This window comes from Apus apus, chromosome 6 (genome assembly GCF_020740795.1).
Source record: "Apus apus isolate bApuApu2 chromosome 6, bApuApu2.pri.cur, whole genome shotgun sequence".
Lineage (NCBI taxonomy): Eukaryota > Metazoa > Chordata > Aves > Apodiformes > Apodidae > Apus > Apus apus.
The window spans coordinates 31,552,309-31,577,108 of NC_067287.1; the positions used below are offsets into that span (position 1 = coordinate 31,552,309).

The window sequence follows — 24,800 nt, forward strand, 5'->3', positions numbered from 1 at the left end:
AGCAAAGCCTGAATATAAATCTTTAATAAACAGAGGTAGTACCAACAGTGCTTTCAGGTTTCCAAACTGCAGAGGGCTAATTAAAAGATGTTGAGTAGGGAAGAATTCCCATTGCCATCTCACTTTGACAAAAATGTGCCTGCTTCTGTTCCCAGTAAAACCACTCTTTCAGAAGTGTTGTCTCATTTGTTCTCTTTCCTTCCCTTCATAGCTACTTATGAAGCCTCCCTCATGCTATACAAAGATATTGCATAGTAATGTTTTTTAAAATATTTTTCAGTAATACTTTGCTGAAAACAGAGACTGAATAGTTGTCTTAGGAGTAGAGATAAAACACAGAGTGGGGTTCTTTTTCTCATTGCTGTATCGCTAATGATTATACTTCATTCATGTACTAAGGAAATAAAATTCTAGCATTCCCCTACACTTTACGGGCAAAGAATCATGCTCTCATTTTTATTTCTTTTTGTTATGTTTTGGTTTTTTATTTAAATGCCTCCTTAAAACACTGTTCCTCCCTCCAGGGGCAGTCCTTCATAGCCATGAATCCTGTCTTCAGCAGCATGCTCTCTGCAGGCAAAGGTACTCTCTGTTCCCAGAAAATAATACCATGTGTTATTTGCAGAAGAGTGGGGGGTTAGGAGCCTGTGCACTCACCGGTGTACTCACCCATGCCTGGTTTCTTGACCCCATTCATTTTTACAGAGACTGATTGAACAGAAAGGCAAGTTGGCTGCTCCAGCTTGGCCAAGCAGCGTGGTGCAGCACATTGCCATCACTGCTGAGATGCAGACCTCTCTGAGGTCTGGGCAGCTTGCTTTTCATGGTGAAGATCTGTACAGGAAGTAATTGCTGGTCTGCTTCTGTGCTCTTCTCTCCTTTCCCTGGGAAGAGAAATAGTGACACAGGTGAAATAGTGACAACCACTCCTAAAATGCACATGGGCTCCCTGTGTGCTGTTTGGTTGCATTTATTGCAGTTACTGCCTTGACAGAAGCTCAGAGACAGAAGTGCAGTGACTTGCACCCTACAAGTCAGTAGTGAGGCACAAGGAGGTGCCTGTCAGCATCTCACCAGCCACAGGCTTAGTTCAGCTGTGCCAGCCCTCCTGTAGGCATCCTTATGGGCTTCTCCAATTTGTTAGCTACTGTCACCTCTGTCTCCAGAGACCTTCCACTCCTACCTTGACATGATGTTCTCATCAGAGGGTCTGGCAATGTCATCAAGCTGTGCTGCAAGATGTGCCTGGGGCAGTTAGCCCAAAACCCCCTGAGGGGGTGCCCAGGTTTGCCTTTTGTCTTTTTAGTTTGGTTTGTTTTTTCTGCTTTCATGATCACCAGAGTAACTAAGTGGATTGCTAGATGTTCAACTCCTCCAAGATTTTCATCATATGAAATTAAATTGCCCAGGGAGGTTATGGAACACCTCCCTGGAGGTGTTCAAGGCCAGGTTGGATGAGGCTTTGTGCAGCCTCGTCTAGTGTGAGGTGTCCCTGCTCATAGTGGGGAGTTTGGAACTAGATGATCTTTAAGATCCCTTAACCATGCTATGACTCTATGATACTGGAATAAAATAGAGCATATAGGAGAAGTGGAATTCATCAGAGACTATCATAATGATGTGGAAGAACAGACATAGGGAAATGAGCCTTGTTTAATGATTGTTTACAGTGACAGCCCACATTTTAATAAATGAATATATAAGCCCATTACTTGAAAGATGTGATGGCTCTGTGGGGCAGCATTCTGTATTTCTTCCTTTCTCAGGGGAGCTGCAGGGTATCGGCTGACAACTTGGAAGCACTTCTTCCTCACAGATGCTTTTAAAGCTGCTTTTCTGACTGGAGAAGTCATAGTCAAGTCTTACACGTTTATTTTGTGTATGCTCTTGGGTACAGTTTCATCCTGTGACCCCTGATAAGACCTCATTGACCTTCTCACAGCTTCTTGAGCCTCAGGAAAGCTCAGTCAGCCTTTTTATTGCCAAGCTTTCTTCAGCGCTACACTTAAGAGCACAGAAACCAAATGGATTTATTGATGTAACTATAATCAGAAGTCATAGCCAGGATGATAAAATGGTCAAATGATCAAATTACTTAAAATTAGAGGCATACTGAAGTGCTTCAGGGACTGGGAAGCTGCAGGCAGGCATGCATCTGGCCTGTGGGTCAGCCCCGTAGCATCTGCATGTGTATTTCCAGGCCTAAACTGGCAGGGAAACTTGGGAGGACTCCGGTATCAGTGCAGCCAACAACCAGAAAGGGATGAGACCACTTTGATTTTGTGGCTTGTGGAAGAACGAGAAGATGATGGGACAGAGCATGGACATAGCCAGGTTGCAGGCTGAGTGTGAGAGGCGAGGCAGCAGCGCCGGGTGCTGGTTATGAGCGGGACAGGATTTCTGGGCATGACAGGAGTTGGTGCGAGTCTTGTTTGGGCTGGGGGAGTCCTGTGTCCCACAGGATCTGAAGTCTTGAATACCATTAGGGCTCTTACCTAATGCGTGCCCTTAGGTTCAAATGGGGCTATCACTGTTTGATTCTGCTTGTTTAACAGAACACAGTCCAACTTCTGCATTTTATATTGCTTTAAAAAGTGAAGGCACATTTACCTGTGGCTAAAGGATTTCATTTTATCAAATATGTTAAGTGACGTTCATTTTGTGTTTATTACATCGCCAGCATATCCTGCTTAAGGATGAGATATGCTGTGTGGCCACGTGTGCCTGGGCATGCGTGTTTGGAGTAAATGCCCCACCTTCTTCTCAGTAATACACTCTTCTGGACTTTGGGGGCACGGTTGAAATGGCAGACTGCTTGTTCTTCTAGTTTGAAAAAAAGTTTGAATATATTATCGTTTTCCCTGATAAGAGAGCTTTATAAATTAAACAGAGTCAGCAACCCGGGTACATTAATCTTCCTGATGCAATCCTAAGTTTAGCATTTCCTGACATATATTTGATGTTGGCTTAATTGTGCAACCTTAAAGTAGGATATGAGTATATAAGTGCAAAAGCAGTAAGGAACAGCAGGTGCAAGCTAGAAGCTGTCTGCTGAAAACTGAGAAAGGGGTGGATGATGTGCAGATCCTTGCAGCAAGGAGACTGGGGTGACAAGTTTATTGTGGTGGTTTTTTACTGCCTATCTAGTCAACTCTGAAAATCAGCCTTCACACAGGAGATCCTGTAAGACTTGGGTGTATTGTGTCATCCCGAGGTCGTCCCTTCTGCTCTCCTTGCACACAAGCACAGGGAGTGTGTGGTCCATGGTGCTCGTATAGTACGTCCTACACACTGCAGGGTGTGGCTGCAGAGATCTTGCTTGGAAAGAAAGGCTGGTCTTGCAGTTAAGATTTTTGAATGAAGTAGAGAAAAATCTTGGTTCTCTTGTCACTTTTACTGAAGGAGGTCAGAAAAGTAATTTTGGAACTTAGGTTTTTTTGGAAGGTATCAACAGATGCAAATAAATGCTTAACGGGCTCTGAAATGGTCTTTGAAGTCAGTGGGAGATAGGTCTCTGAGATTTCAGAAATCCCACACAAAGTGTTTGCATGCATCTTTAAGCATCTAAACACCTTTCAAAAATATGTCTCTTAAGTACTTAACTCTGAGCATAGGTTCCTACATCCCCTAGGCATTATTGAAATTGAATCCATAGTTGCTTAGATTTCCCCTAAGGAGCACCCTTTTGTTTTAATTTTCTCACTGACTTAATTCTCTCTTAACTTGAGACATAATATATATTAACCTACACTGATTTTTTGTAGCAAAATGTAGAGGAGTGAAGCTGTTTCTGAGCTGGTTTATTACAAAAAAGGAGCATATGGCTGATTGTGTCCCATCTGAAATGCAAATGGTGGAGCTACGTGAAAAGAATTGCTATTACTTGAGCAGTAAATGTTTCCTAATGAAGTGAGTTTGAGTAAGGTGGGAAGCTGGAAACAGCTGCAGGAAGAAATGACAACAGTTAATATTTCGGTGGAGCAGAACACTCTCATTCCACTGATAAGGAGGTTCTTAGGAAATTGACTGGATTTTTTCCCTCTATTCTGTATGTTCATCAGTGTGGGGAAATGGTTACACAGGGAGCCAGGCTCTTTTTTTCAACTAGTTATGAAATCATGTAATTTAATTTATTATCAGCTCTTTTCACCTTTTGCATCTTTTTGAGATGAAGTTTTCTGTATTTTGTGAACATTAGGGGAAAATAGATCTACCCAACGTAAAGAAAGTCCAAAAGAAGCTGAGTTCTGGTTCCACTCATTTTCATCACCCTAGGCACATTTGCAGAGGCCAGAGGCCAAAAGGGGGTTGGAGAAATCTGACCCACACTGTCTTAACTTCCTACACTTCCTCTTTCCACCAAAGTTTTTCTCTTGTGTATCTCCCTCTGTACTTCCAGTGGCTGAAGGTGTCCACATGTCATCTGTGAATGGGAGGTGAACTGACTTTTAAACACTTTTTAAATCAAGCAGCGAGGCTAGAGGCTGACATTTCCATTACTTAACTTTCCAAAAGAAGAGCTGTGGAGTCAAGGCTGTGAGGTTCAGCGCAACCAGTGGGCTGGAGCTTCGGTCACATTACTTTGCCTTAAATGTCAGAAGGAGCCAGGAAGAGTTTAGACAGCAGCATGTGCACAGTTACGTGCTCAGAAAATCTGGGCAGCTGCCAGGTTAAATCTTGGGCTTTGTCCCCAAGCAGGATCACATTGGTGTGAATGTAAGCGTTGCTGAGGCTGAGCTTACATGTCTGTTAAATGGCGTGGTCAGGGGGATGGATGATTAGCATGCCTTTCCCTTGCTGGTGCCCAAGAGTGTCTGACATCATTAATGATAATGAAATAGGAGAAAACAAAAGAAAAAAGGCTGCAGCCTCCTGTTGGTGAAAACAATTAGGTTTCTCCATCTTCTGAGCAATGGCGAGGCTTGATGCAGTCAGGACATGTACACATTTAGTTCAGATTTGGACCAGACTTTTGAAGTGAATCCCCTGCTTTTCTTTCATTCACGTCTCAGGACAGCCCAGGAGCTCATGAGTTAGGTTGTTGTGGCTCTGGAGATGTCCCCAGGCTCCTTGAGGACAGGGCCACTGCTGCCCTGCCCGCACTGTCCTATGCTGGGCTCCCAGTAGGGTGAGATAAGGCTTCAGCATCACATCTTTTATTATGATCAGAGCTCCTATAGATGCTGTAATTATAATCAGAATTAAGTCGTAAATCAATATAAAACCACACTTCTGTGGTGTTACATATGATGGGCAGCACCTCAACAGAGGCAAATACTGTGGCTTCTTTAATTGCAAGAGGGTGCAGAGCTTAAATTATTGCATATCTGCTGGGTGTTCTTTGGTTTACAAGCATTACAAGTGGTAATGCTGTGGCATAATTTTCCATGTATGAGACTCTCTTTTATCTTTCCTTTTGCTTGCTTTTCTTTTCTGTGTCCCTTCCCTCTCCCCACGTTTCATTTCCATCCAGAAATACAAATGACCTCTTGACAGAACTTGCCACTTTCATTCTGTTGATCTGCATTGTGCAGTCAGGAAAATAGAAACACACTTATTTTGGAGATGTATTTATGATGTCATGAAAAAACTCTCAAATTAGCCTCTTCTTTTTTCTCTTTATCTTTTCAGGTGTGTGTGCAACATTGACTGTTCTCAAACCAACTTCAATCCTCTTTGTGCTTCCGATGGGAAATCTTATGATAATGCATGTCAAATCAAAGAGGCATCATGCCAGAAACAGGAGAAAATTGAAGTCATGTCTTTGGGTCGATGTCAAGGTAACTCTCATAACAAAACTCATTTCAAAGAACGTTTTCAATTTTTGTTCAGGGGAAAAAAAAAAGAACTGGGGCTGGCTTCTTATTTGGCACTTCTCACATTTCCATTAGACTCTTTCAATTTGTATGGTACAGTGCAAGCTCAGGGAGGGTGCAGAGCGAGACGCAAGGAGTGATGTTTATAACCCTTCCAACACTCCTCCTGGAGTGGCTGGGGACTGTCCAGCCCTGCACTGGTGTCAAAATCAGACACCTGTCAGAGCAGGACAGCAGAAGAGTCTCTCAGGTATGTTTTGCCATCCAGGATGGATCCTCTGATTCTCCCTCAACTGGAGCAGCCCAAAGCAATCTCAGGAAGCCAAAGATGTGCTCCCAAACACAGAGCTGGTTCTAGTTTCTCATGTGACCTGCACTGGGCCCATGAGATGCCGAAGGTGCCTGGAAGGAAATTTGGTTAATAACAGCTCAAGTCTCATGGTGTTTCTCCATGAATGCCATGCTTCTCTGTGTCCAGCTCATGGGCTACTACAACACCTGTACCTGTAACCCTTGAGTTGACTTTATTTTCTTTTTAAATAAAAATTGAGGAAGTTTGCCTTTAAATAGCTCCTGTAAGTAACGTGTCTGCTGAGGCTCAGACTCCCAATAGCTTTTTCCCCCCTTAGTTTCTGACCTAAAAATCCTCAGTACATCTACCGAGAAGCCCATACTATATAGGTATATTAAACACATTCTAGTTTATTCCTATCTCTTTAAAGTTAACCACCCTACATGGCAGTTCATTTCAGGGTACAAATTAAAATTCCCTAATTACTTCAAATAGAGCAGAAATGACAACTTCTGCTTCATACTGATATATTTATCCCAGCTGCAATCTGTTATCACATATTGTTAGGAAAAAAAAAAAAGTGTTTTCTTAATGGAAGATGTTGAACATTTTGTTCCAAAAAGCCGAATCCTACTGTTTTCACCTGACAGACCCAGGGGAGCTTTGAAGCCAGCAGCAATGCTGTGCATGCAAGTGAAGCTATGTTTGCCTGGGCACTGGCAGCTGAGGCACAGTCTGTATCAAGTAGAGGCACCCCAAGCAATTCAACATCCTTCTTTTCCCACAGATAATACTACAACAACTACAAAATCGGAGGATGGGCATTACGCAAGAACAGATTATGCAGGTATGGTTCCTACTCTGTGAGAATCACCATTTCTAGGAACTATGTAAGTCACTTTTTTCCCCCATTTGCTAAGATGAGATGTCCCCATCTTCTAGTATGTTTTTCTTGGTTTGCTTTAAGAAAACACTGTCTTCACATTACTTTTCCTTTTGCTGGAAGCTCTTTCCTCATAATAAATGGACTTCTAGCATTTTTGTCAGTATACAGGTATTTTGGTCATAAAACACCTGTACTGACAGTGAAAGTAAATATTTTAAGCTCTTTTGCAGAATTAGCAGATATAATTGAAAATTATTGAATCAGTGCACTAGATTATGAGTATTTTTGTCACGATACAGAGGTTTAAGAAAGTGAAAATCCAGAGCATAACACAGCTGTGGCAATGAAATGTTGCCATAATAGAAAGTATTACCTGTCTGACTATGAAATTAATGAAGTTCCTAAAATGGTTTTTTAAGTGATAAATGGTTTTAATTTATGTAGAAGCTACAGTAAAATATAATCACTGAATAGCCTTATATGGCAATTGAAATTAAAAACATGTACATACTGGTGAGGTTTGGGAGATGTTTTTTGCACCCTTTGCCTGGGAGGATTGATTTAGAAATTAAATGTGCAGGCACGTGCATACAGATATTCACAGCTCGCACTGAGAATTCAGACCTTTGGGAAGGTATTGTGAAAGTGGGTCAGGTGATGCGTTCGTTGCTTAGGTCTGTGATATTTTTGTGTTTTGCAAGTAGGTATTTAGAGTGGGTTTGCCTGAGCAGCTTGCTACATGGCTTAGGTGACATCCAGCTGATGGTTTCACAGGTCTTAATATTTCTTACCAGGAGAGTCCCCTGGCGTTGGTTGATTTTTGCTGGTCATTTCTTGTGAGGGCCCTTTGTGCACGACATCCCAGCATTAAAAGGGTACCCATTAGAAAGGATTATTCTGTTCTTACTTCAAAATGGTGTGTGATGATTAAAACATGGAAGCCTTTCTGTGGGTGAAGAGAGAATATGCAAAGAGAGAAAAGTCTTCAGTCTCTTTTCCCCAAACCTTAGATTAGTCTCAGCTTTTTGCTGGGATGCAGCAATCAGGTATTTTTAAAGGCTGGAAGGCTCGAGATTGTATCCTGTGGTGGGCAGGAGACACAGCCAGGCAGGTCAAAATTATTTATTTCAAATTAGAAATGAAGGTAAGTAATACTGTTGTGTTAAATCCTTTAGCATTCTTGCTGGAGAATGGAGGAGAGCTCTGCCATCCCTAAATCTAGATGAAGGCCTGCAGCCCCTTTTAAAGTGTTGTGCAACCTGTCCTGCTCTGCTGCTGTCTGGTGGTTTAGCTTTAGGATGGCAGTGACCCACATCGCCTAGAGAGGAGACAGCACGTTAAAACGTGAAGCTACTGGGCTGTAACAAAAAGGGAGGGAAGGCAGCTTGAAAATGAGGGAGGAGGAGGAGATCACAGTGATGACAAGAGGAAGCCAAGTCATGGGTCATAGAGGAAGAGAAGCACAGAAGGTGCCTTCAGCTCAAGTGGGCAGGAGGAAAGAGAACAGCTCTTGCTTAGAATAGTGTTGATATTTCAGCCCACGCTTGAATGGATAGTGGGTAGTAGAAAATTGATTGTAGCAAAGCCTTGTCAAGGCCAGGGAGTCAAGTGAGGAGTCCAGGAAGAAACTGGCTACTGGTGAGGGAGGAGGGCAGAACAATGACATGGAGGAGTGGGTCTGTACTTGAGACAGTCTCTGAGATCCGATAGGTTGGAAGGAGCTGTTGCAGCAGATGTTCCAGTGAGAGGTGATGGGGGCCTGTGGTAGGGGACAGGGCATCTCACTCCCCTAGAGCTGCAGGAGGCATGGAGACATCCTGAATCAGCAGGGAGGTCCAGTAGGTACCTGTTTGGCACTGAAAGGCACAGTCATTGCACCTTAACAAGCAATTCCTCGAGGCTTCTGGAATGGCTCGGGCTCCAGTGGTCTTCTCAAAGGCAGTGACTGTCTCCTCTATGTGGGTCTCATCAGGTACTATCCATTGACTTAACCTGAACCACAGTTGCTTGCATCAGCTGATGACATGTGTTCTTTTTGTGCACCTAACTATTATTCTTGCTTACATTTGTCATTTTTAGATGTGGTGGCAGCATGTAGGGTGAAAGTTCTGTGTTCGTGCAGGGCAGTCCACATGCCTCTAGTGTCCCCAGGTGTCTGTGGCATGACCCTAGCAGGAGACCCTAGGGGGAAGGGACAACTGTATCAAAAAGCTGGAACAACCTCAGTCTTTGAGAATACTTGGTCAGAAGGAAAAGAGCAGTATAAAACTGAGGCTCAGTAGACATCCAGGCTTCATGCTGTCCTCATGTTCTTTCAAGCACAGAAACATTTGATTCAGGCTATTACAGGAGCGTGGTCTGTGCTACTTTTTTTCCCCCTTTTGTATCTGCTCAGAAGGGAAACGCTGCCCTGACCAGGGGGAGCTTTGTGTGAGAAGGCAGCAGTTCCTCAGCTGTTGTGCCTCTGAAGCAATATCCCCGTCCCTGCACCTTTCTGGAGAACACCTTTGTTCTCTACCATTTAATGGCACAAAAAATTGCCAAGACTGTGAGCACTGCCCACTTTTAAAACCACTGACTCATATGGACTGACTTTCTCAGGGGAGAAAATAGCAGTGGGCATAATTGATGTTGTCAATTATGCTAATGCAGCAGTGCCAAATGCTCTTTGCAGAGCTTGTGGCAGCTGAGTGGTGCAGATTTTTCCATGAACACCCCCACATGCTCAACATGGGGTCCCAGGAAGGCAAGAGCTTTGCGAACAGCCACAAGTCCCAACAGCCAGCTGATTTTTTTTCATGTTGAACTATTCAAACTGTCTGTTCAATCCATGTCTTTCCTGCCTCCTGTTCTTTCAAGCCCGTTGATCCTTGCAAATAACACACAAATCTTTCAGTTTGCAAGACCAAGAGTACTCGTTCCTTTGGAGGGTAAAGCTTTGCATTAAGTGTACGTTGCCTTGGTTTTTGAAGGGCCCTTACTTTACACAGGCAAGGTTTACTCTAGTACTGGAACACCTAACTATTGCCAGAGACACCCGAAAAGCAGGGTCCCTCTTTTCAGCAAAGCAAACACAGAGAGAGTGAGCCATAGGTGGCCCTTCTCTGATGGTGTCCACCTCTCCAGGTTCACCAGTCTACTCTTGCCATGGCTGTGTGTGCAATGAGTGCAGGCACAAAATCTGTTTGTGTGTGTCTTTGTGTCTCTTTCTGTGCAATTCTGGCCTCTCTTGTTTTTCTGTAACATCAAAGTATTTATCAGACTGGGAGGGAGGATTTCACTCTTTTCAACAAATGGCAAATTGTTGATGTTGATGAAGTTTTTGAAATAAGATTTGGTTTTAGTCAGTAAATGAGTGGGAGGGATTTTTCCCTCACATCTAATAGAAATACACTTTATCTTGCAATTTCCATGAAAGAGCATCTTTAAACATTTTAAATGTAATGAATGTTTTTGAATGTAGTGTTTGGAAGTCCTGTGATTGATATTTTCTTGAATTTCCCCATGATCTGCCTAAAGAAGTTGGCTGTTTCGTAGGCAATTTTCATTCAGAGCTTAGGCAACCAAGGAGTTTTGATCTTGTTTCTTCATTTGCCTATGTTTTTTATTCTTCCATCTTTCTATTCCCTTCTTAAGATCTGGATATTAGCAATTATCCCCCTAACTGATTTTATCCTTTCTCGTTATCAAATTACAGAGATTTTTTTCAAGCCATTTTGAGCACTATAAAGAAGAAGTCAGTATGGATATGCTATATTTCAATGCTATGTATTCATGAAAATTGTTAGCAAAGACACTGACAAATTTGATAGACCTATTCAATAATACCATCTTCCAGGCCAGACAACACTCCTTATATGAGCATTGATTAGATCAAGTCTCGGCAGCCAAACGCCAGCAGCACAGTGAAGCTGATGATGAGGGGAAGAAGGCATTTTCAGCCCCAATAGTCAGTTTTGGTGAAAAATGCACCTCTGCAAATGTATGAGCTGTATGTTTTTTTGTTGCTTGAAGGCAGTTATCTCTCCCATGGCTGCAGCCTCAGATGGTGCCTTCTGCAACTTTGGCTAGTCCAGGGACTCTCTTGCAGGTACTTCCATGGCCCCTCTTGCTGTTGCTGTGCCTGGAAAACGCTAACGAGCACAAAATGCTGCACGTCTGCTCATGGCTGCTCTGTTCCCTGCTCTCCCCCCTGTTTCCCATGGGATTTCAAATCTACGTGACAGTCTTGGACTGCTTTCAGACTGCTTTCTGGCACTGGGGCCTTCCTGGCACTACTGGCAGTGCTCAGGCGAGTAATCCGGCAGATGGCCGTGTTGCCCAAGTAAACTGAGTGCTCCACCAAAAAGGGCACAATCCATCTGTGTCAACACATCATCTTCTCTTGGCTGGGCCAGGGCTGTGGGATGAAGGCCATGGGAGCTACCACAGATTCCTCACTCCGAAGGGTAAGGAAGAGTTCTTGGGCTCTTCAAAGAGTCTGTTCAAAAGTCCAAGAGTCTTGGACTCCAAAATGAATAGAACATAGTATTTATGTTTGAGAAAACCACCCTACAACTTTACTCAAATCTGTCACTCTGCATCATTAACTTCTAATCCCTTTGAATGGGAGAGCAAGCCGTGCCTATCAAAGGCAATGTGGAGAGCTGGCAGCAGCACGCTGACCCAGCACATGTGCGAAGCACCGGGGTGTGACACATCCCTTTCTTCACAGGCTTGATACAGAGCCCGCCGAATTCAGTCACAGTCATCTTCATTGTCTGTAACAGGCCTGGAGAGGGGCCAGGAACCAGAGCAGCAGTGCTGGATTTCTAGAGAGAGTGATAATTTTTTTATTATTTTTTTTTCTTCCTGGGAGTAAATAGGAGAGCTTCAGATTCCTTCTCTAGATTATAACATTTTTGAAGTAGGTTAAGCTTTGAGTATAAATCACTTGACATTGTCCCTTTAAATTAAATTTTGTGTCTGTTACCTTGTCAGCCATTTCCTAAACTGGTAAAGAATAATAAAGCCCCAGAGCTTAGCTACGGGATAGAAAATATCATGAGGTTTTGCTCTGCCTTTGTGAACCAGGCTTTCCTTTCTTCTTAATGGAATTAGCAAGTGAGATGTAGGGCTGAGCACCGTGCATCCGTCACAGCTAGAGAGAAACCATTTCTCATCTGCAGCTTTCTAAAAAAGCTGGGGAAATTGCATTCTTGCATATGCAGATTTGCTTGGCTTTTGGTTCCACAGTCTCCAAGTCAGAGGATGTCACACTAAACAAATGTATTATTTAGGAAGTGTTCCTGCTTTTCCATCAAATCACTTAATAATTGAAAAAAAGCACATTTTAATATTCTGCCAGCTGTTTGGCAGTGTGAATGCTGTCTAGCTGCAGCCTCTGCCTGCATTCACACTCAGAGGTGCGTACAGTCCCAGAATTTGGGAGTACAAGAATAATACAAGTGATACATTTCTTTAAAAGTAAGAATATTTTAAATGTTGTTGCATTGTTAGTTGCATTTGCGAGTGTGAGGTTTTATGAAAATACACATTACGTTTGATTCAGAATGAAAGTTCACAAAAGGTGGCAGATGAACTCTACAAAGCCAGGAAGGAAAACAGTATAGATTGTATTTCAGGCTGCACAGTTTGGGGTTTCTTTGCCTGTGACTTGAGGAAAGCAGTGAGGGTGTCTCCCTCTGGAAGATGTGACAATATTATGCTCCACGTGCCTGAAAGTCCCTTAAAATGTCTGGTCATTCAGAAATGTAGATGTCTACAAACAGTTGAAGTTTGGGGCACATAAACTCACAATGATGAATGAACAGAGCTGATCTCCACTTCTGAAGTAATTCCCTAATAAAGGCAGGTGGAGAAGACATTTTGAGCTTATTTTGCCTACCTAATCCAAGTACTACTAGCAGAAAAGTTTTCAAAAGGTAGAGCAGAGGAAATGTCTCTTCTTAGTGCATGGAACCTGGAGGCTTCCAAAATCAAACTCAAATTTGCTGCTACAGTACTATAGTGTTTACTTGAGAATAACTGTGTGTAGCTTAGTTTTAGTTTATAAAACACAGAAAAAACACATGCCTATTCTAGGGTTCTTCTTACTGATTTTCAAAGGCAAGAAGAGCTCACTGTATTCTGATAGCACGGTGGTCTCCAGCTCTTCCTCTGCCTTGCAGCTCCTCCACTGTTGTTGATACCCAGAAGAAAATTTTTAAAGTAGAGATAGAGGCCAACGGGTAGGATAATAAATCTTACTGCCAGGTACTTCTGAACTAAAGTCTGAGTAGCCAGTAACATCAGGCCGAAATACTCACTTGGGCCCCAAACCTTCACTTGTCCTGGGTGCTTTTTTAAATGAAAAATTGCAGTTACTTCTTTTTGTAATTTTACTCCTGGTTTTCAAAAGGTGGAGTGGGGAAATTCTCACTCCAGAATTTTTCTGTGTCACCAGCAGGATTGGATACTGTATGTCTAAAATATGAAAAACCAGGGCATAACACAATTGTCTAGTGGTAGGCACTGCAGGATACGCTGCCATAAAGGCTTTTCTTATCTAGAACATTCTCAAATGTGTCTTTAGATCCCGCTAGGCTCCGTCTTGCTACGCTCTATGTACATTTTTTTTAAAGAGGAGACAAACACAGAGGTAGAGGTCACGTAGGACCCTCACTGACAAGTCCCATGGCAGAAAGGAAGCTACATCACTCCTGAGCACCACGCCGTGTGATTTAACAGCACTTATTCCTAACAGTCTTTTCCTGAGGAGCATGCAAAATGAAAACAGGCTTAGAGAGATTTTAAATACAAGCAGTAGGGAGAGAGAAATATTGCTCATTTAATCTGCCAGCCTCAAGGGAATACCTCACTCTTTATGAGAGCTCTCCTTTAACTTTGAATTGTGTATGCTAAGCTTGGTAAAATGTGCCTTGTTGTTTTGGATTTCTGTTTTCTTGTGGTTTTATAATGAGAGAAACCGTGCCTTTTCATTACTTATGATTTCCCAGTGTCATGTTCATGGAACCTATAATTGTTAGCATTAAAACTTAAATTAGGTCTCAGGTGAACTGCTAGACATCTCTTTACCTAGACTGATGTAGCTCAAGGAAAAAGAGCATTTCCATTTGTGCCTTTAAAGCCTAGCTGTTAATTTAGTCACTAATGAATGTGAATCAAAAGTCACAGGATTCATTTGTGCTTTTTTCCTATAATAAACAAATTCAGTAATGTTGTGAGTGAACGTTATAAAGAAAGCTATTTGATTTACTTAGAAGCTCAGTAGCCTGAAAATTTGGTATGTCTTGGCTAAGAATTTGATTGGTATGAAATACACAGGCAAAGAAAGTACCAACTTGTAACGCTGATATTGGCATGGGCAGCCTGCAAAAGGCAGTCAGACCAGGCTGTTTCACTGTTGACAACATTTCCAAAATATTTAAGTCCCAGAAGTTATTTCGGGTGTCAAGATTTGAGGTGAGGGTGGAGATTGTAATGCCAAGTATATTTTTCCATCTGGGGTTTACATCAGAAGTGTGCAAAATTCATAAAGCTTCCTCCAAACACTGGCTCTCTCTTCTGCTCCCCCAGGACCGTGTACCTTACTGGTTGTCGTTTTCCCTTTTGGTATCATGTAAGCAGTCTTCTGTAACATATTTTTCTGTTAAAGGTTATGGATAAAAACAGAAATTGTACGTGCAATAGAGATGAGCAGACCTGGGTTTATGTAAGCGTTCCGACAGATTCTTCTGTTTGTGTCCTGGTCCACAAACACATCACATATCGTTTACCCATGTTTTGTCTTGTTTGGAGCATAGAAATCCAGCTTCCTTAGCAAATCTGAGCCTTTCAGTACCTGCTGATCTTTGTCCTCTGTTCAGTATTTGTGTTTTGATCAGAAGAATAAATAAGCTGAAAGGGAGGCAGCGCTTGCAGAAAAACCTTTTCCTTCTCACACGTCAAATTGTGATCCCTAAAACTCAACAAAAGTTGAATTCTGTCTCATTTCTTGAGTTGCCTTTAACCAGATACTACCTTTCTAAGTAAGATCTCTAATGGCAAGGGATACCCTGAAGAAATGAATGCAGGAAGAGACCCTTGGAAAAATCACTTTCATGGTTTGCAGTCATGCAATTTGTTACGCTCTAGTTAAAGCCACTCCCAGAATTTGCTTTTCCCAGCCTTTGTTTTCAGAGGTTTATGGAAATGACGATCCAGCAACATCCTCCACATGCACTGTTCAGCTGCCTTTAACATATGGAGTATGCACCCTAATACTTAGCCCCACAGAGCATGTGGGCTTTGCCCTTGTGAACAGATACACATTTATTTAAAAAAAAAAAAAAAAAAAAAGTAATTTTATATCTGACTAAATCACATTATGGCACCCAATACTGTACCTTTGCCACTTCTTAGATGAGGTGCCCCCCCACTTGCAGGCTCCTTCTTTGAGGTATACCAGCAGTAAATATCAAGAGCTCTTTATATTAGTTGAACAATGCAGAAAGAGTCCGGCCACAAAGTGGCTTTCACAGATCTGTACTTAAATTTATTGCAGACAATCCCAAACTCACTTTACAACAGAAGTCAGAGGAAAGCTTAGATTCTTCTCCAGTTGGGGCCCAGAAAAAACTGTGCAGCCTAGTTCCTCTATAGGACCAACAGAAGCATGGAGGTAGAGTTGAGACATACTGAGCTGCAGGGTGGTGGCATGTGTGACTCTTCTGATACTCTGCTATGACAGCTGGGTTTCACCCTGTGTCAGCTCTGGTGCTTGTTTAGGTATCAGTCTATAACTCCTAGTACTTCATCCACATGCTAGGAAAATGGTAGGTACCAACTGTCTTTGGCATTTCCCTCTTGATAGCATCTTGTTTCCCTTCTCAGCCTGCCTGTATCCCCTTCAAGAAAGGAAAGTTGAAAAAGTATTTGAGACAAGACTCTGTAAGTCTTCCCTAAGGAACAGGCTAGGAAAATTAATCCCGTTGTCTGGATTTGTAGAGGGATTTAACTCAAGCCTTGGTTCCACCCTTCCTCTGGGCTCCCAGCATGTTGATTACTCAAGAGCCATTCTTGAAGGATGCTGTTTGAGATGGTGCACAGCAGATATTTGCTATCCGTGACACTAGTTTGAATTAGTTAATGGATATTAAGGACTACCACAGTGTATTTTTATGCTTAGCAGCTCTATTTTAGGCCTGGTTTCTGTAATTCTGCTGTTAGGAATGACAGAGCCTTCCCAAGGAATTGAGAGTTACTTATAATGAGATGCTAGAATATCTGTTTTCAGGGAACATCAACATTTAAATATTTGTGTTTGATCTAGTCTGAAATGTAAAAAAAATATAAAAATTAAATATTCATAGAACTGAATTTCTTCAGAATTTTGTTTCATGGGAAGTTGTGGCATTCTTTATGAAATTTGAGATATCAAAATATCATGAGATGAAAGAATGTGACAGTTGTAGTAAGTAAGTTGTATAGTAAGGAAAGTTGCTACTTAGAACTGATTGAAACATCATCTTTTCTAGAATGAGTATCATCATGTTAAATTACAGTACAAACACTAGATAATTTGATCATTTAGACATGTGAGATGCTAACCTGAGCCTTCAGATAAAGGCTTTCACCTAGACCCAGGAAGTAAATGCGTTTGATAGAATGGAAAGAAATGCTGTTGGGGAAGAAAAGAAAGAGCTGGAGTATTTATTTTTGATAGAACTTCAGAATTAGACCACATGGACACAAGTAGCAATTTTTGCCTAGTTTAATGGATTTGAGTAAAGAAAGGGAAGACAGACAAGCATCTTGCTGCATCATTTTCACTTTCCTGATTGCTCAAGCAACGCAACGTACCTGTTCTTTTTGTATTTCTTAACATTTAGGGTATGAGACACTGAAACCATTAGTGACAGAAATCTGTTATTTAAGAAAAATGGAATGGTTTATAGACAACAGGGAATGCAGCATTTTGAATATCAGCTGTGCCACCTCAACTGCTTCTTTCCATAGAAGCATTTCTCTGCATTCGGGAGAAGCCCAGCCTTGGTGATTTGAGGCACAAGTCTGTACCACCAAGCGAGTGGAAGCCCTCTTGAAAGCTCAGGTTTGAAATGCAGCATTTACCTGCTTAGCAAGGTGACTTCTTGCACACTGGGGCTGTCATTTTGCCATCTACCCATGAGCATTTAATTAGCATGAAACACTCTTCCCAAAAATACAACCGCTGCAACCCAAGTGTGCTGGCACAGACCCAGTGGCAGTGCATTTCAGAGTGTTATCAGCACTGAATTGAAATGCACTTCTTTGCCCATTGCTGCTATCACCAGCCTTAGCCATTTTAGACTGTGTTACACAACAAAATGTTTTTCAGGAGGGAAAAAAATAAATTCAAATCCTCCCTGCGATTTTAATCTCCCTTTTATTTTTGTCTATGGTTTAAAGCTGTGTGAGGTGTACATCAAAAACACCGCCTCTCTAGGGTATTTAATTTATAATTTCATTTAGTAATGGAAGTGTACTTCCATCTAGCTAGGATGGAAAAGGATTAAATAAAAAAAACACTGTTCTAAAATCAAGTAACATAAGTCTAGTCTGTCTCTGTGCTCTGCAAATGAAGTAGCCACAGGAAGGGCTTGTTATTAGTCTGTAATATCAAAACTGGTAAACCATTAGTGTTTTGTCAGGCATAATACATGCTAAACATTTTTCTCTGGCAGATTGCCTCAACAAGAACTGTGACTGTTTTTAGACACATCTGGCACTGTGGATTTTTTTTTTTCCATCCTGCATTTCAGTGATTTAAAGGGCCTTGGCTGGGGCAGAAGGATGTCAGCTGTTTGGTTTAAAATACTGTTAGAAAGAGTGAATAAGATTTAAAGAGGCAGTAGGTAAAATTCTGGCCTCTCTACCTCACTGAAGCTAGTGGGAGAATGGCCACTGAGTTTAATGACTTTGTGATTTCTCCATACAGCTTGTTCATCCATTTTTATTCATAGTAAAATTTCCATTTGCTTTTCCATTCAGCTTCTCCCACTTTTAATAATAGCTGTAGGAGTGAGTTCTGGGATAAAATAGGAAACCCTTTAGTTACACAAATGCCATCTCAACTGCTTACTTCTGTGGCACTTCTGTAAGATAACGGTAGGAATGGGTGCAGGTGTATAAAACTAGTAAATGAAGGTATTAATTTATAAAAAATATGCTCTTAATAGACTTTTCTGGCAGTGCTTCAAAATGAGCTGTGTGACCAGTGATGAATCCCAGGAACTCTGTGTTGTAGAAAAGCTATTTTACTCTTTATGGAAAGAAATAGCAGGGCAAGCTCTGTACTCACTTTGTGTCCTGCCATGCCAAAATACATTGACATGGTGGGGAAGCCATTTCAAGAGACAAGAGTCTGAGCTGGGTCTATGGAGAAGTAACTTCAAGGTCCTGGTGCTTCTGGGAGAGTTTGCAGTCATCAGAGGAGGAGAGGTGATGGCTCCATACCAGTGTCTTCAGTGCAAAGCATGCCCTGGAAGGGTCCCTGTCAGCTCCTGAGGCTACTGAGAGGCACAAAGTATGTTCTGCAACATTGGGTGGTCTCATCTCCTCAGCTCAGAGACCAATTATTGCCTGATAGACCTTTGAAATTTGAGTAACAGTACAGCAAGACTGGACCCTTTTATTGAAAAACCAAGAAGATGCAGAGGTTTTGGCTTTATCCTGCCACTGAAGGTTCTTGACAGATGGGAAACAAAGTGTATCTTTGGAAAATCAGGTAAAAGGCATTTTATATTGTTTTACCATTTTCTCCTACACTTAAAAGTGGGAATAGTAATGGATATTTTTCCAGCTTCAGGCATGAGAAAGGGAACATATTGAACTCCTTCTTACTGAGTAGGAATTTCTAATGTATAGTCTGCTCAAAACTGATCTTCTGAGCAGCCACAAAAGATTTTAACAATAGAACTAGGCAGATACAGAAAGCAAAGTTGTAAATTGTATGGACCCATTACCATCACAGTTTTAACAATGCAGCACTCAAGGGAGACAGGTGAGTAAAAATAGAGGCAAACTGAGCAGGATTTCTGCCTCAGCAAGTGTGGAGCCTTGCTTTGTACAGAGGAGTGATCGCAGTTTTGCAACATGCCAATAAAATGTATTTACTTTTCTGAATAGCCCAAACAAAAGAAGTGAAAAGCGTGGCTGAAATGATGCTTTTAGCCAACAATGCATATATCTCTGAGGAGTCACAGGCCACTCAGGGTCATGGTCTGGTAACTAAAATAACCAAGATTTGCACAAGGGATTTGCCAGGCGTGTGATTCAAGAAGCATTCAAAATACCATCTATAGGAGTTACGTATTTTTATTTCAGTCTCCTATTTTCTTACACACACTTCCCCCAAATTCTGCAGCTCTTTCTCCAGTTTCCTGGATGAATTCTCTCAGGCAGCATGTTTTATAAGCACAGATGCTACCTTGGAAAAAAAAGAAAGAGGGAAGCGAGCCAAGTAAGTGTCACACACCCCCAGAAAAGAAAAAAAAAAAAAAGAAAACCCTGCTTTTAGTAAGGAAAACTGAATATAAAGTTGATGCCAAACTAGGGCTGTGAAACCTTCAGCTTGTCAAAAGGACTCAGGAAACACCTCCAAAATGATGTCCCTAACCTACTTGTCCGTGTTGTCACATACCTGGGTAACCTTTCCATCTCCGTGCCTCCCATCAAACCTCACTGGCAGTTATGCCATTCATACTTGCTTTCAGTTGTAATTTTTTTTTAGTTTGCTTAAAGTGTACAACCAAAAAGTAAATTCTCATGGCATGCTGGCAGACCTAAGTGTAAGTTGTAAACCTTTTTAAATAGTGCTTCTTGCCATCCATTCATCTCCACAGAAAACAATCCATTCAGATCCGGAGTTCTTATTGGAAATCAGGGGACAGCACAGTAATTGGATGAAGGTGCAATTTTATTTACTGCAGTTTCTCAAAATGAAGCTCCTCTTTTGTTTCATTGATCGCCTGCCCAATCTTTCTGCCAGTGAAGGCCACTCACACACATGAAGAGACAGGGTGAGAACTGCTGGAAAATGCAGCTTCCTTTTCATAAAATGTGCGTGTGCCTCTGATAATAATAAGGTGAATACAGGTGGTAAGTGCATCTCCATACAAGCATGGAAAGATGCTTTGTTAATCCACAGTTCAATTGCTTAAAAGCCATTTTTATCCTTAAAAATTCAAAGACCTACTAGTTGCATCAATACTTGAAATTCCTGCCAGCCCCATGGGCCACAGAGGGACTAACTTCAGGACACTGGGATGGCACATGCAAACTGGAGACCTTTGGAGTCTGTGTCATTGTAGGGATTGCAGGGGAGAGGAAGAAACTGTGTTTGACTTCCACATTTCCAGAGGTAGATTGGAAATGCCAAATTAAATTTACGGGTGTTGTCCCAGTAACATGCCAGGCCCAATCAGGTATGGAGCATGAGTTAGCCTGGTGGCAATTGCAGGACCAGAACTCAGGGCTCTACAATGCCCTGTTTTACTGCTCCTCCAGAACAAATCTGCACCAAAATTGTTGTCTGTAGCTCCTAGGCAGTCTATAATTTTTTTCCAGCAGAACATAAGCATATTTTATCCCATTGTGTTTTTGAAAAATGTCCTTAGACAGTTTAATTCCCATGTAGCCATTCAGAGCCATGCAGCAGTCACAGCTTGCCCCAGTGTGAGGCATGTGCCAGCCAGCCACACAGTCCCACCAGGCACAGAGACCACTTGCACGCCAGTTCTCCCATTTCAGCATCCCCACAGTGGAAAAGGTATGTCCCAGGTGGGCAGAGCTGCATTGAGAACTAGAATCCTCTTCCTCTGGATGGGCACCAAAGGCAGAGGCCTCCCTGAGCCCCCTCCCAACACACCCACAGCTGGGAGGTGGGAAAGATCATTATTCATGCCACTGTCCCCTGGGGCAGTGCCAGCAAAACGATCTTGCTCCCTCCACACATCAATATTCTTGACACCTGTCTTAAAACTTAGGTCATGCATATCCATCTACCCTTGGAAAAGTGTCAGAAGGGTACAGATATCCCTGCACTATTTTTAGGGCCATATCAGAAGTATTTATCAGCTTTCTGGCACCTGATCCCATTTGTCATATTTGATGCTATCTAACAGTCAGCAGGGGACCAGGATGAAATCCTTTAGAAACAGAGTGGTGAATGGGTGGAACTCTGTAAGCTAAGACTGCAGTGATGGTGAAAGGTGAGTCCCAAGGGTTGTTGTGCATGTTTGTCACAGTTGGGAAGCACCTGTTGCAGTCTGAACAGCAGACAGAACAGGGGCTTGAGGCAGTGGCTGGTCCTCACCTCAGCATTTGCCCACCCACAGGGCAGCAGGAATGTGGAGAAGGTCTGCTGGGAGCCATGGAGCAGGGCGGCACTGTGGGAGAGGGGATGGCTGGTGTCTGGTGGCACTATGAGAGAGGGAATGGGTGATGGCTGCTGACTTCACCATCCCCTCTTCCTGCCACCCACACTCCCAGGCCGCCCCACCATGCTGGAATAACCGCTTCCTTCAGCTTGCGCCCCAGGCTGCGCGTCCCAGTGGGAATGTGTACAAGTACAGGGCTCAATCTCTCTATGAAACGTAACTCATACTCATCACACCAGGTGGTAAGTGAGAGATGCTGAGACACACAGTTTTTCCATACACCCGTTGCCAACAGGAAGCTCTTCCAACCTCTCCCTTACACGCACCTTGAGGCGCCGCAGCGAGCGGCTCTTGAACGTGCAGGTAGCGTTTGTCACCCTCATGCCACGAAGTTGGGACGTTTTCCTAGCACGGTTGGTTTTTAGAAGGCAATGTATTCAGGTTGAAACTTTGCCCACATACCATCTGCTTCAGCCTTATCTTTCTTTGACAAGAAAGCTGAATATATAATGTCAGCTTGGCTTTCCCTGCCTTACATAAGGGTGTGGTTTCGTGTTAGGTTTGCCATTTCAGAGGCAGGTCTTGCAACAAGCTCTTGCTCTTGTTTCCAAGTGAAAGATCAGTGACAAAAATCAATATCATCTTCATAGCTGTAATGAATGTGACCCACAGCCTTTTTTAGAATGACCAGAAGCTTCCACCATATGTCTGAGGCCTATTTGCAAATATTGATTCGTATTTGAGATTATCTGCAGCCATTTCATGGGAAATCTTACGGTCTTGCAGTTTTGCTCTCCATACTCTATTTGCAATCAAAGGTACAGCTAAATCATAAGACCTGCCCATAGATGCTATTGATGCCCACGGTTGCCAAGTTATGAAAATGAGGTGTTTCAGGGTTTTTTTAAGCTGTTTAAAGAGATGGTTCACAGAAAGCTCCAATTGAGCACTGCTTTGGAGCTGCAGCAACCCCTCTTTACTCAAAGAGGGGGGGGAAAGTGGAACCTTCATATGCAAATGTATGGCATTTGGAAATGTCATATAGCTGCATCTACATATAAATAAGCCACTCACAGACTGCTGCACTAGCAAGGCTGCTTTGATACAGAAATTGCATAGAAGTAGCACACAAAGCAGAGGCAGCAGGACACCACTGGGTCAAGTTCAGGGAGTTTTGTTCCTTAATCACCACTTAACTACATTAACTAATGTAGCTGCATGTTAGACTGAGATCAGTCGTGAATAACAGCTCTTTGGTTTTGCTGCCAGGGAGAAGCACGTGTTGGTACGTGCCACATGGGGCTGTGAAGTAGGAACAATGTCTGGCTTCTCTGTCCTCAAAGGCAGCACTGCTTCCTGTGTCAGCATCCCCCTTGCTGCCCTCTGCCTTGCTCTGTAGATCCATGCCTGCTTCCTTGGAAGGAGACAAAATTTGGTCATATAAAGAAACATCTGCTGCCGCTAACATCCACGTACTGGGGTGGCATTTCCATCTCTGTTTAATCTGATATTAAAGAGGAAATTGCAACTCTCAGGCATACTTTTTCAGAGAGGAGGACAGAGAGAGGAGCCTAGATGTGGTTGCCACTGTCTGTTTTTAACCTCCAGTGAAGCACTGGCCAAGCCATTGGGAGGAATTTCTCAGGGAGGGGTGACACCTGCTGTGCTTGTGCTGTGCCACGTGTGATGGATACAGCAGTCACCCCTCTGCCTTCAGGCACGCAGCCTAATTGGAGGGAACCTCACAAATCTTTAAACTGACATCAACTTTTTTTCAACACAGAATTACAATAATAATGTTAACTCATCCTCTAAGGCCTCTGTCATGAGCTGCCTAAGGAGATCATATGCAAGGAGAAAAACTACCACCTTGTTCCTTTCCATGGCTGGTTTCTGAAGGGGAGGAAGCTGCTCCCATGGGGCCAGCAGCACCTCTCCTAGGCAGGGGCATCTGAGTGAAGGGGACATGAGTGGTGTGTCAAAAACACAGACTAGCTGAGTTAGCACAAAGAGAGATTTAATCTATTCTGTGAATGGAGTAAACGCAGATGTATTCAATCCTGGCACAAAAGAAGGAAGCACAGACTCTAAGGGCCCCTTTACCCAGGGCTTTGATATATCCACAACATGGCCCCACATCATTAAGTCACATCTGCAGTAACAATCATAGGCCTCAAGACCAGCCACGCCTGTGGCCATCTTCAGGAGCTCCATCTGTGTAATTTATCCACAAAAGTATTGAGAGGTGGACTTGGTAACAGCCAACACAGAGACAATACAGGGAGCTGAAGGCCTTCCCAGTTTTTTGGAGTGGAAGGCAGGTTGGTGCCTTTCACACCCAGCAATGAACTGCTCTGTGAAGCTGCTGAAGGAAGAGCTCAGTGTGTCACCTCTTCATGTTCTCAAATCAAGTGTAGAGGCACTTGTGCAGCATCTGCTTTTAACAGCAGTGACTGCTGCTTTTACCAACAGCCTCAGCAAGGATCAGTGGACAAAATACAGCGAGGAGGGAGTGGAGATCAGAGAAAGTGAGACAACAGCCTGCTTTACCTCCCTGAAGAAAGTGGTCACCCCAGGGAAGAGTTGTGTCCAATGTGACCACCTGAAAATACCAGTTTGGAGCAACATATAGGCCCACATCGTTGTTTTTTTCTCTTTTTTCTTTCAGCTTGGCTAGTATTGCTGGGTGTTCCTGTTCAGACATGTAAGCAGTGGTTGCTAGCATGTATTTGTATCACTGTGCTATTTTGGGGTTGTATTGCACTTCATATTGCAGTAGCTACCTGGTAGCACCTACTTGTGTGTGTAGGAGCCAGGGGGTCTCTGCAGTCCCTAGGGGAAAGCATCTGTGCCTAGCCAGTCAGTACAGGTGGACTATGGCCACTGAAAAAACAAATGAAGGTTAAAAAAGATTGTGTTCACTTTTCAGTAGACATATGGTCTCTTTATGTACAGGAAAATTAATAAGTTGCCTAATTTCAAGCAGTCTTTTGGAATAAGGAACATACATAGACAGATTATGTAAATAAAACTGCTTCTCAATTTCAAAAGTTCAGAGATGGCTCTAACATGTATAGCATAGCCTATATATATATATATGCTGACAAGCTGAAAGTGTTTTGTTCTCCGTTTGAACATCTGGGGATTATTAGTGTCTTAATTCACTGGTTTCTATTATTAATTATGGCAGCAAGCTGAATAATTATGATACATTGCTGCAAAAGACAGAGCACAGTACTTTTTTTCCAAGTGCACTAGGACATCTTGCCATCATGTCAAACATAAAAAGCACTAGATTATTTTTAAAAAGGAAAGTGGATGCTATCTTATTCCAGAGAACTCATTTGCATAGGGACATTTAAAATTAATAAATTACTAGGTTGAGCAAGCCTATTTTGTGCCTG

General features: G+C 42.6%; 1 protein-coding gene across 1 annotated transcript in view; it reads left to right on the plus strand.

Moving 5' to 3' along the window:
• The window catches only part of TMEFF2 (transmembrane protein with EGF like and two follistatin like domains 2), a 131,748-nt gene that overhangs the window by 93,670 nt on the left and 13,278 nt on the right, over nucleotides 1-24,800 (plus strand). Inside the window, exons 6-7 of the mRNA XM_051623222.1 lie at nucleotides 5,632-5,780; nucleotides 6,896-6,955. Coding sequence (XP_051479182.1) covers nucleotides 5,632-5,780; nucleotides 6,896-6,955 — 209 coding nt within the window. The remainder of the gene's footprint in view (nucleotides 1-5,631; nucleotides 5,781-6,895; nucleotides 6,956-24,800) is intronic.